Consider the following 12949-nt stretch of genomic DNA (forward strand, 5'->3'; position numbering starts at 1 on the left):
TCGATTCTACATCCTCCAAGCTAATGTCCTTCCTTTCTATTGCGTTAATCTGCTCTCTAACCAGCAACGCTACCCCACCTCCTTTCCCTTTCTGTCTATCCCTCCTGAATATTGAATATCCCTGGATGTTCAGCTCCCAGCCTTGGTCACCCTGGAGCCATGTCTCCGTGATCCCAACTATATCATAGTCATTAATAGCTATCTGCACATTCAACTCATCCACCTTATTACGAATGCTCCTTGCATTGAGACACAAAGCCTTCAGGCTTGTTTTTACAACACTCTTACCCCTTATACTATTATGTTGAAAAGTGGCCCTTTTTGATTTTTGCCCTGGATTTGTCTGCCTGCCACATTTCACCTTGCTACCTATTGCTTCTCCCCTCATTTTACACCCCTCTGTCTCTACGCTCACACATTTAAGAAACCCTTTCCCTTTAACTCCATCCTCAACTATCCCATTCGACACCCCACCCCCCTTATTCAGTTTAAAACCACCCGTGTAGCAGTGGCAAACCTGCCTGCCAGAATGCTGGTCCCCCACCTGTTAAGATGCAATCCATCCCTTTTGTACAGTTCCCCCTTACCCCAAAACAGATCCCAGTGATCTAAGAATCTAAATCCCTGCCCCGTGCACCAGTTCCTCAGCCACACGTTCAGGTCCCGTATCTCCCTGTTCCTGCTCTCGCCAGCATGAGGAACTGGAAGCAAACCGGAGATAACAACCCTGGAGGTCCTGCTTTTCAGCATTTTTCCGAGCTCTCTAAAGTCACGCTGCAGAATATTCATCCCTTTCTCTCCGACATCATTTGTGCCGACATGCACTACCACTTCCGGCTGTTCACCTTCGCCATTGAGGATTTTCTGCACTCTGTCCGTGACATCCTGGATCCTGGCACCAGGAAGGCAGCACACCTTCCTCGAATCCCGTCTGTTGCCGCAGAAACCCCTGTCCGTACCTCTCACAATGGAGTCTCCCACTACAATGGCGTTGCCTGACTTAGGCCTTTTTGGTTTTGGCTCAACATTTATTGTCACATACACCAATTGGTGTCGTGAAATTTGAGTTGCCATTGCAACACACCAATAAAATTAACACAACATTATAGAATTTAACATTAAACATAAAAATACATCTCCCCACAGCGGGATCAACGTTTCCCACTGTGAGGGAAGGCAGCAAAGTTCAGTCCACTTCCTCCATGTACCTACATCACTGTTTCCCAAGTCTAAGTGTCATTCATAACTCGAGGGATTTACGCTATCTATTCCCCTCATGACTTGGTTACACCTCTAGAAGTTCACCCCTCAGCCTCCACCCCTCCAGCCTCGAGTCTTTTTTTCCCCCAGGGCAGTGAAATCAAGAACTAGGTTTAAGGTGAGTGGGGAAAGATTTACGAGGAACCCAAGGGGCAATTTTTTCACAGAGGGTGGCGGGTATGTGTACACGCTGCCAGAAGCATTTGAGACAGATGCAGAAACAATTGAGAGACACTTGGATAGGTTCATGGATAGGGTAGGTTTAGAGGGATCTGGGCCAAACACAGGCAGGTGGGACTAGTGTAGATGCAGGGCTGCCAACATTGGGTGAGAATTGGGAGTGAGAAATTGCGAGAGACCGGGGTGGGGGGTGGGAGGAGTGTGTCCCCCTCCCATTGGTACGGAACGTTTGCATTTTTCAGCTTGAAATTGTGCAATATGGTGCATACTGTAGCGAGTCTTTTAACTTACATTTGAATGCAATATATATGCTTTAAATTGGATTGGAGCGTTTTTGAAAGGGGGGAGGCTGTGCGATCACTGATCACTGGCCTTGGGGGTACCCGGTGAGGGAGTGGAGCAACCGAGTGGGGAGAGGGTGTGGAAGAAGGGGGTCCCCCCTCCCAGGGTAGGAACATTTTGAAATTTGATGTATTAAAATCATGTTTTAGTGCACTGTAGAAGTATGATTTCAATGTTTATTGTCTGAAGTATTTTTAAGAGGTAAGTTTTTAAGGGGTAACTTTATCCACACAAAGGGTGATGGGTGTATGGAACAAGCTGCCAGAGGAGGTAGTTGAGGCAGGGACCATCCCAACATTTAAGAAAAGGTTAGGCTGATACATGGATAGGACAGGTTTGGAGGTATGGACCAAAAGCAGGTAGCGTAGCTGGGACATGTTGGCGGGTGTGGGCAAGTTGTGCCGAAGGGCCTGTTTTCACACTGTATCACTCTATGACTACATTATACCTCTACCAAGCATGAATGCTTCAAAATCAAGTGATCGAGTTTTATTGCCATATACTTAAGCATAGAAACATAGAAAATAGGTGTAGGAATAGGCCATCGGCCCTTCGAGCCAGCACTGCTATTCAATATGATCATGGCTATTCATCTAAAATCCGTACCTCTTTCCTGTTTTTTTCCCCATATCCCTTGATGTCGTTAGCCCCAAGAACTAAATGTAACTCTCTCTTGAAAACATCCAGTGAATTGGCCTGCACTGCCTTCTGTGGCAGAGAATTCCACAGATTCACAACTCTCTGCGTGAAGAAAGTTTGTTCTCATCTCAGTCCTAACTGGCCCCCTCTTTATTCTTAAACTGTGACCCATGGTTCTGAACGCCCCCAACATCGGGAACATTTTTCCTGCAGTTACAGTAAGTGAAAATCTAGCAGGCAAGCAGGATGCTTTATCCAACCACCCCCATTTGAAGTCCACTATCTTCCACCGTTTCTACCCAGTGCTTGGTACTTACTTCCGGCAGCCACTGGTTGTCCTCCAGGATGCACCGAGCCGCAGCCTGGTCCATGCCGGTCATCTGGGCGAATTCGGCACAGAGACTCTCTCTCCCCCCTCTTCCGCTCTCTCTCCTCTCAACCCCCCTCTCTCTCCCCCCCTCTATCTCTCCCCCCCTCTATCTCTCCCCTCCCCTCTCTCCCCTCTCTCTCTCCCCCTCTCTCTCCATCTCTCTCTCTCTCCCCCCTCTCTCCCTCTCTCTCTCCCCTCTCTCTCCCCCTCTCTCCCTCTCCCCTTCTTTCCCCTCTATCTCCCCCTTCTCTCCCTCTCTCTCTCCCCTCTCTCTCTCTCCCCTCTCTCCCTCTCTCTCCCCCTCACTCGTCCCCCCTCTCTCCCCCTCTCTCTCACCCCCTCCCTCTCTTTCTCTCTCCACCCTCTCTCCCCTCTCTACCCCCTCTCTCTCTCTCCCTCTCCTCTCTCCCCTCTCCCTCTCTCTCCTCTCTCTACCTCCTCTCTCTCTCTCTTCCATTCCTCTCTCTATCCCCCTCTCTCTCCCCCTTCCTCTCTCTTCCCCCTCTCTCTCTCCTCCTCCCCTCTCTCTCTCTCCCCCTCTCCTCTCACCTCTCCCTCTCTCTCTCCCCCTCTCTCTCTCTCCTCTCTCTCTCCCTCTCTCTCTCCTCTCCCTCTCCCCATTTCTCCCTCTCACCTCACTCTCCCCTGGCTCTCTCTCCCCTCTCTCTTTCTCCTCTGTCTCTATCTCCTCTTTCTCTTTGCCCCCCCCATCTCTCTCTTTCCCCTGTTTTTCTCTTTCCCCTCTCTCCCTCTTCCCCCTCTCTGTTTTACCACCCCTCTCTCTCCCATTCTTTCCTACCCTCTCCTCCCTCTCCACCCCCTCTCTCTCTTCCATCTTTCTTCCCTCTCACCCCTTTCTCTCTTCCCCCCTCTCCCACCTCACTCTTCCCCCTCTCACTCCCCTACCTCTATCTCCCCTCTCTCCCCCCCTCCCTCTTCTCTCTCTCCATTCATGCCCCCCCCCCCCTCTGTCTCCCCTCTCTCTCCTCTCACCCCCTCTCTCTCTCCCCACTGTCTCCCTGTCTCCTTCCCCTCTCTCTCTCTCTCCACCTCCCTTTGAGAGTCTGTTCCTTCGGCACAGAGACTCTCGCGGCAGCGGCACGACGCTTCCGACGCCCCCGCGCCCGGGACTTGCACTGTCCGGGTGCTCCATGGCCAGACTTGCTGCGAGCGACACGTCAGCCCCGCAAACACTCGCCAGTCCCGGCTCCCCGCATCTGTTCCCGCCGCTGGTTCTGCTCCCATCCCTCCCTCAGCCCCTGCTCTCCAACACCCGTGGACCATGCAGTTTATCCGAGTTTTGAAATTTTCGTTGATCACAGAATTTCTCACCACAGAGCGTGAGAAATTTCTGATCAGCGTGAGGGCGTGAGAGTTTGCTTGAGGGCGTGAGTCTCACGCTCAAAGCGTGAGAGTTGGCAGCCCTGGTAGATGGGATATGTTGGTCGGTATGGGCATGTAGGGCTGATGGGCCTTTATCCACACTGTGATGACTCTGACTCTTAAATGTTATCAGACAACTAAACCTACCTACTGTAACCAGAGAGCAGTGCTGAACTACTATCTACCGAATCGGGCACCCTTGGACTATCCTTGATCGGATTTTACTGGCTTGCACTAAACGTTATTCCCTTATCGTATCTGAGGGACCTCCAGGTCCCTCGGATCGGCCGACTTGGGGTTGCTGAACATCCCGCGGTCTATGCATAAGCTCAGGGGCGACCGCGCTTTTGCAGTTGCAGCTCCTAGACTGTGGAACAGCATCCCTCCTCCCATCAGAACTGCCCCCTCCATCGACTCCTTTAAGTCTAGACTTAAAACTGATCTCTACTCCCAAGCCTTTCTTGACATACTCTGAGCGAGGGCTATATGTATGTAGTGATGTTTGTATTTAATCTATGAACCACTGTTGTTTGTTATACTATTCTTATACCAATGTAAAGCACTTTGGCCAACGAGAGTTATTTTTTAAATGTGCTATATAAATAAAAGTGACTCGACTTGACGTATCTGTACACTGAGAATGGCTCGATTGTAATCATGTATTGTCTTTCCTCTGACTGGTTAGCACGCAACAAAACCTGGTGACAATAAACTAAAGAGAAACTGAACTGAAATGACTGAACTATGAGGTACATGGATAGGAAAGATTTGGAGGAGTCCAGGCCAAATGTGGGTACATTTACCAAGATGCCCCATACATTAGATGCGGCATCTTGGCTGGCATGGACACGTTGGGCCAAAGGGAAGGAAGCGACTGGAAGAGACTAATTAGTAGAGGGCAGGAAAACATGAGCCATCTGAGCAATCATCCAACATGCACATCCTTCGGCAGACTGAAGAAGGGTCCTGATCCGAAACGTCTCCTATCCATGTCCTCCATAGATGCTCCCTGGCCGCTGAGTTACTCGAGCATGTTGGGCTTTTAAAAACGTTTTTTTAAAGTTTCTATTCAAATCTTTCTGGTTGCAGTTAAGGAACAAGGGCCATGAGGTGATAACACAGGCAAGCACCACACCTGACTGTTGCACGTATCCCAGCCTCTATAAAACTAATAGCTGGTAGTTTGGGAAGGAGAAGAAAGATGCTGTATGACTCAGATTGACTCTGGAAAGCCTGATAGTGGTGTATGGCACAGGAAAAACCAAAAGGAATTTTGAGAATCTATGTTCTCAATGTGACCTTGTGGGTTTTCTCCGGGTGATCCGGTTTCCTCCCACACTCCAAAGATGTGCAAGGTTGTCAAGTCAAGTTTATTCATATGAGATGTGCAGTGAAATGAAAAGTGGCAATGCTTGCGGATTGTGCAAAAAAACAAAACAAAACTACAAAACAAAATGAAACAGAAACATGTTCATTCGACTTTGGTAAAAATTGTAAATTGTCTCTAGCGTGTAGGATAGTGCTAGTATACAGGGATCGCTGGTCAGCACGGACCCGGTGGGCCGAAGGGCCTGTTTCCGCGCTGTAACTCTAAACTAATCTAAACTAGAAATCTCCCAATTTTAATTGAAGTGTTACGTTCAAGCTTGTTCAAGCTGCATGATGTTGAGGAAGTGGGTAGACTACCTGCTTTGATCCTGTCTTGCACTGAAACTGACAGGGAAGATAGACACAAAATGCTGGAGTTACGCAATGGGGTAGGCAGCAAAAATGGGCAGGAGACGTTTTGGTTTGGGACCCTTCTTCAGACGGATTGTAGTGGGTTGAGGGGGATGGGACTGGAAGCCAGAAACGACCTGGACAAATCAAGCCCGGCAACAGATGACCTCAGGCAGGGTGGTTACCTGATAGGCCAATTGTGTAGGAAGGAACTGCAGACGCTGGTTTACACTGAAGATGGACACGAAATGCTGGAGTAACTCAGCGAGACAGGCAGCATCTCTGGAGAGAAGGAATGGGTGACGTTTTGGGTCGAGACCTTTCCTCAGACCGGGAAGGGTTGGTGTCAAATATAGAGGACTCTTGAAAGTCTCAGCAGAGCTCTTGATTAAAAACTCTTGAAAAACGTTGATATATTCATTTTGTGGACTACCAAAACATGCATTGCTTTCTCTTTTAAAGATCAAATCATACCCAAGAACCATTGCAAGCTCAGTCAGAGCGAAGGACATTCGAAGAAAACAGAAAAGAGTCGAAATTAAGCAACGGAAGAAAAGCGTAAGTGTATCACGTAATCATTGAAGCAAAATGGTATAAATGTCGGGATTTTTGTTTTGATTCACTACGGACGGGCACAGTGGCGCAGCAGTAGAGTTGCTGCCTCACAGCGCCAGAAACCCGGGTTCCATCCTGACTACAGGCGCTGTCTGTACAGAGTTTGTACATTCTCCCTGTGACCATTCTCTCCGGGTGCTCCGGTTTCCTCTCACACTCTAAAGGTGTACAGGTTTGTAGGTTAATTGGCTCTGTTAAGTGTGTGTTGGATAGTGCAAGTGGATTGTCACCTTGTCGTGGTGGAGGAGCTTGTGTGGACCTGAGATCCTGAGAGCGATGCCGTCTGGAGCTGTGCTCCTGGTAGGGCCACCCATGGCGGTAAGGTCGAGGGGGAGGTCTCTGACAAAGTGCAATCCAACCAAGACTTCAACGGTGGAACAGGCGGAGGACGATGGCTGACCTTAGTGGAGCGTCACAACGGCTGGGAAGGCGGATGAAGGCTGCAGCAGAAAAGGGTCTCCGGTCGTCTTGGACTCCTGGTAGGGCCACTGGATCCTGCCACTGGATCCTGACCCAGATCTGTCAAGGACCGTGGGGTGGCTGTCTGTGCACCAGTCTCCCCACGTTAAACAAAGTCACGCACAGGCGTCCTCCAACCCTGGAGACACCCATGGTCAGCCAAGACCAAAGGGGGCCAAAGAAGATGGGGTGATTGCTGGTCGGTGCAGAATCGTTGGGCCGAAGGGCCTTTTTCGATTCTGTATCTCTAAAGACTAGTCTAAAAACTGCATTAGGACAGGAGTAGGCCATTGGCCCTTTGTGCTCATTCCACCATTTACTTACCAAGTGTAGGAAGGAACTGCAGATGCTAGTTTAAACTCAGAATGAACACAAAGTGCTGGAGTAACTCAGCAGTAGACTAAAATGCTGGAGAAACTCAGTGGGTGAGGCAGCATCTATGGAGCGAAGGAAATGGGCAACGTTTAGGGTCGAGACCCTTCTTCAGACTGGTGTGAGGGTGGGGGGAGGGGTGGGGGGGGGAAGAAGAAAGGAAGAGGTGGAGACAGAGGGCTGAGGGAGAGCTGAGGAGGGGAGGAGAAAGTCAGGACTATCTGAAATTAGAGAAGTCAATGTTCGTACCGCTGGGGTGCAAACTGCCCAAGCGAAATATGAGGTGCTGCTCCTCCAATTTCCGGTGATCCTCACTCTGGCCATGGAGGAGGCCCAGGACAGAAAGGTGAGATTCGGAATGGGAGGGGGAGTTGAAGTGCTGAGCCACCGGGAGATCAGGTTGGTTATTGCGAACTGAGCGGTGGTGTTGGGCGAAGCGATCGCCAAGCCTACGCTTGGTCTCGCCGATTTAGAGCAGCTGACACCTAGAGCCGCGGATGCAATAGATTGGAGGAGGTGCAGGTGAACCTGTGCCGCACCTGGAAAGTGTTCGGGTCCTTGAATGGAGTCAAGGGGGGAGGTAAAGCGACAAGTGTAGCATTTCCTGCGGTTGCAAGGGAAAGTGCCAGGAGAGGGGGTGGTTCGGGTGGGAAGGGAACAATTGACCAGGGAGTTACGGAGGGAGCGGTCTCTGCGGAAAGCAGACTCAGCGGCTCAGAGTAACTCAGCGAGTCAGGCAGCGTCTCTGGAGAAAAGGAATAGGTGGATAGAAATCATGGTTGATTTTGATCAGCACCACTTTTTGATCAGCATCACTTTCTTGCAATGACTACATGTTTCTTGATTTCCTTAACAGAAAAAAAGTATTGATTCTTTTTAATATGGTCAACAATTAATCGTGGGTAGAGAATTATAAAGATTCTGGTCTCTGTCCTCAACAGCCAAGTCCTCATGTTAAGCCTATAATTCATTTCTGCACACCTCGCCCAACCAGAAGAACGGTCACCCCTGGAACCACCCTGTGGATTGAAAGATGCAGCATGAAAATAGGCCCTTCGGCCCACTGAGTCCAGGCTGACCATCTATCACCCATTCACAGTAGTTCGAAATGATCCCACTTTCGTGTACACTGCTTACACATGAGGGTCAATTTAATGGGCCTACAAACCAGCACATCTTTGGGATGTGGGATGGAACCAGAGCACCCAAAGGAAACCCACGCAGTCACAGGGAGAACATGCAAACTCCACACAGTCAACACCCGAGGTCAGGATCAAACTCTCTGGCACAGTGGGGTAGCAGCTCTAACAGCTGTTCTGCAACAACTTTGTTTCAATGTCATCAACTCTCATGAGTTTTCAGGCTGCAGAATTTGAGCACCGGTCAGTCAGCGAGCTCTCCAAGAACTAACCTCGTCTTCTGTTAATGTTGATAAATGGGTTCTTTAGGAGAAGGAAAAGAAGAAAGAGGACCTGAAGCAGCTGAAGAAGCTGAAGAGGATGGAAATAATGAACAAACTGAACCGCCTAAAGGAGATAACTGGGAATGAAACCATTGGTTTCAATGAGGAGCACCTGGAGGAAGACTTCAACCCAGCCAAGCACGACCAGCTCATGCAGGTCTGTATCGGGCAAAGTAAACCGCGCCTTGTAGAGACGCTTCATAGAGTCATACTGTGAGGAAACAGTCCCTTCGGCCCAACTGGCCCCATCTACACTAGTCCCACAGGCCTATGTTTGCCCCATATCCCGCCAAACCTACCCTGTCCATGTACCTGTATAAATGTTTCTCAAATGTAACAATAGTTGCTGCCTCATCTACCTTTTCCAGCAGCTCGTTCCACACACCCACCACCCTTTGAGTTAAAAAAAAAGTGACTCCCTCAAGTTCCTATTAAAGCTTTCCCCCCCCCCCTTTACCTTAAATCTATGTCCCCTGGTTCTCTATTCCCCTACCCTGGTACGGTAGTTTACTCGATCTATTCCTCTCATGGAGTTGTAAGATTACCTCTCATCCTCCTGTGCTCCAAGGAATAGAGTCCTCGCCTACTCAACCTCTCCCTGCAGCTGAGGCTCTCGGGCCCAGCCAACATCCCCGTAAATCTTCCCCGCACCCTTTCCAGCTTGACGACATCGCAAAGAGAAATAGAGCTTTTGTAACCGGGAAAACTATTTTATTCCTGCTCTGCAGCGATTCTTCAATGATGACTATTACGGAGTCGAAGATGAACAGAAGCCACAGTTTGAGAATGAGGAGGAATTTGGAGGTAATGTATCTTCCACTGGAAACTTAATTGAAAGATCTAAATTAAATGCAGCCTCTTGTGTTCTTTTGTCTGTTGGTGGAGGAAGCTGTGAATGGAATGATGGTGAGGACAAGTTGCATTCAGTCTCAATTCTCATCTATATTTGCTGTGGAGAGCAACATAGATGTTAGGGAACTCTGGGCAATTAATAGAGTTGAGGAGAGTCCACATTACAGAAGAGGAAGATAGACACAAAATGCTGTATTAACTCAGCAGGACAGGCAGCACCCCTGGATAGAAAGAGTGGGTGACGTTTCGGGCCGAGAACCTTGAAGTGCTGGCTTAAAATGCCGTTATTGGAAGGGATTGAGGGACATGTATTTGGAAAGGCAATGGCTCATGAAAGATAGTCAGCATGGCTTTGTGTGTAGGAAAACATGCCTCACAAATTAGGTTTTTTTTAAAAAAGAGGTGACGAAGATAATGGATAAGTTCAGTATGTTTGATGTTGTCTACATGGACTTATCAAGGCTTTTGACAGGGTAACACCTGCAAGGCCGGTCTGGAGGTGTGTAGGAACAACTGCAGATGATGGTTTATACATTAAGCCACATTAAGTTAACTGTAATCTAATAAGGCCGCATCCAAGAAACTTCAATTAGATATATTTCAAAATGTACATTATTTTGTTAAAATAGCCCTCATGACTTCCTAATGTTTTAATTGTGGCCGTCAGTCGGGGAGGATTATTTCATTGAATCTTCTTTTACTCTTTGGTATTTTAAATACGTTCATTTTAAGATTAAAATAAAGTAATAAAAGATGAACAAAAACATATTAATAAAGATAAAAGGTAGACAAAAATGCTGGAGAAACTCAGCGGGTGAGGCAGCATCTATGGAGCAAAAGAAATAGGCGACATTTTGGGTCGAGACCCTTCTTCAGGACTGAAGAGGGTCTCGACCCGAAACGTCGAGACCCTTTAGGCGACCCTTTTTCGCCCTATTTCCTTCGCTCCATAGATGCTGCCTCACCCGCTGAGTTTCTACAGCATTTTTGTCTACCTTCGATTTTCCAGCATCTGCAGTTCCTTAAATAAAAATAAAAGGATTTGTTCTACAAAATTTGGATTCATTCAATAGGCCGCACCTAATGGCCTAGAAGGCTGCATGTGGCCTTAATGCCGCAGGTTCCCCATCCCTGGTTTATACCAAAGATAAACACAAAATGCTGGAGTAACTCAGCGGGTTAGGGGATAAGGAATAGGTGACGTATCAGGTCGAGACCCTTCTTCAGTCACGGAAGGGTCTCAACCTGTGCCACAGGGATCAGTGCCGGCCCGAGTGTGTTGGTTACTTAAATTAACGATTATGATGTGGGTGGCATGATTGGTAAGGTTTGCAGATGCAAACACACAAAGTAGGTTTGTGGCACGCACTGTCGGGTGGGCGTGGAGGCAGTGGCATTTAAGAGGCTTCTCTAATTTAAGAATTAGATACGCAGGGAATGTAAAGATAGGAATCACATTCAGGCAAGGAAGATCAATTTCACCATGGATGTTGTAGACCTGGTCAAGAGCTGTACTGTTTGACGGTCTATGTTTAAAATGCTGGAGTAACTCAGCGGGACAGGCAGCATCTCTGGAGAGAAGGAATGGGTGACTTTTCAGGTCGAGACACTTCTTCAGACTGACTTGACTTTGAGCGGACTTTACAGTATCTTGCACTAAACGTTATTCCCTTTATCATAAGTGATAGGAGCAGAATTAGGCCATTCGGCCCATCAAGTCTACTCTGCCATTCAATCATGGCTGATCCATCTCTCCCTCCTAACCCCATTCTCCCGTCTTCACCCCATAACCCCTGACACCCATCACTCATGTGTCTGTACAATGTGGATGGCTCACTTGTAATTGTGTATTATCTTTCTGCTGACTGGTTAGCATACAACAAAAGCTTTTCACTGTACACGAGACAATAAACAACAGTCAAACTCAGCAAAAAAAGTCTATATCCAACTGACCTTATTGGTAAAGAAGAATACATAAGATGAAACTTTAGCAACAGAAATAAAGAATATGTTTTTAGTGCACTAAAATGTTTTAAATCTAATCTAATTGAAGTTCCTGTTTATTGTTCCACCAGATGAGTGGAACTGGGACACATGGACTGGGAAGGAAGCAGACTGGACAGAGAGAGGGGGAGAAGACCAGTGGCCAGAAGAGAGTTGTGAACCACACTGTGATGATCCAGATTTCATTGTAAGCCAAACTCCCAGTTCAATGAATTAACATTGCCACAAAATTGCGTTACCAGGAATTTTTTTAACTTTTTTAGAAATTGACCACTTTGGGCATTAGAAATCAAATGTGTAGTTCGTGCAGAGTATTATACTGATTGTAGCATGTGCACCTTTTTCCGACAAAGATAAGTTCATAAGTGATAGGAGCAGTATTCGGCCATTGGGTCCATCAAGTCTGCTCCGCCATTCAATCATGGCTGATCTATCTTTCTCTCTTAACCCCATTCTCCTGCCTTCTCCCCATAACCCCTGACACCCGTAGTAATCAAACCTGTAAGTGTACAAGTTGGGGTTTCTATGTTTAGTCTTCTTGTCGAGTCCACACACAAGATTAGAAGTTGTTCTGCCAGAGCTGAACACACTTCTCGGCATCTGCATGCAATGGTGTCTGTCTTGTGCTTCTTGTGCGTGCTGGTGGAAAGAAACAGATCCGCGACGTGAATGCTCTTTCCTTGACCCCTCTAAATTTAGTCCAGTTTAGAGATACAGCGCGGAAACAGGCATTTCCGCCCACCGGGTCCACACTGACCAGTGATCCCCGCACACTAACACTAGGGACAATTTTTACATTTACCAAGCCAATTAACCTACAAACCTGTACGTCTCTGGAGTGTGGGAGGAAACCGAAGATCTCGGAGAAAACCCACCCAGGTCACGGGGAGAACGTACAAACTCCGTACAGCCAGCGCCCGTAGTCGGGATCGAACCCGGGTCTCCGGCACTGCATTCGCTGAAAGGCAGCAACTCAACTGCTGTGCCACCCTGACCGCCCTGCAGACTGCCTTATGTCTTGCGGTCTTGGCGCATGGAGAGCCCTTGGTCACAACACTTGGCAAAGGAACAGTACGAGGGAGATTGTGATCCTTCTCTTTACTTTTGCTGCGAATGAGAACCTTTATCAGGAGTCATCTGTACAATGAGAGATTGCTCATGTGTGAGTGCCAGCCTTGGATGGCAGCAGGGTCAAAACCGCTCATCCGATGCTGGCACGTGCAAGCTTCCTGTCTTGGTGGCATGCAGACTGGGCAGCTCCCAGACTGGTAAGGTATGAAGGTCATTCTGCA

The 12949-nt window shown here is 48.1% G+C and overlaps 1 protein-coding gene across 2 annotated transcripts in view; it reads left to right on the forward strand.

The window, feature by feature from the left end:
• Positions 1-12949, forward strand: part of kri1 (KRI1 homolog) — a 70768-nt gene that overhangs the window by 34397 nt on the left and 23422 nt on the right. For both annotated transcript variants that reach the window (XM_033050721.1, XM_033050722.1), the window contains exons 11-14: positions 6356-6451; positions 8788-8958; positions 9530-9605; positions 11729-11844. In XM_033050721.1, the coding sequence (XP_032906612.1) occupies positions 6356-6451; positions 8788-8958; positions 9530-9605; positions 11729-11844 (459 nt within the window). The remainder of the gene's footprint in view (positions 1-6355; positions 6452-8787; positions 8959-9529; positions 9606-11728; positions 11845-12949) is intronic.

The sequence above is a fragment of the Amblyraja radiata genome, chromosome 35 (genome assembly GCF_010909765.2).
Source record: "Amblyraja radiata isolate CabotCenter1 chromosome 35, sAmbRad1.1.pri, whole genome shotgun sequence".
Taxonomy (NCBI): Eukaryota; Metazoa; Chordata; class Chondrichthyes; order Rajiformes; family Rajidae; genus Amblyraja; species Amblyraja radiata.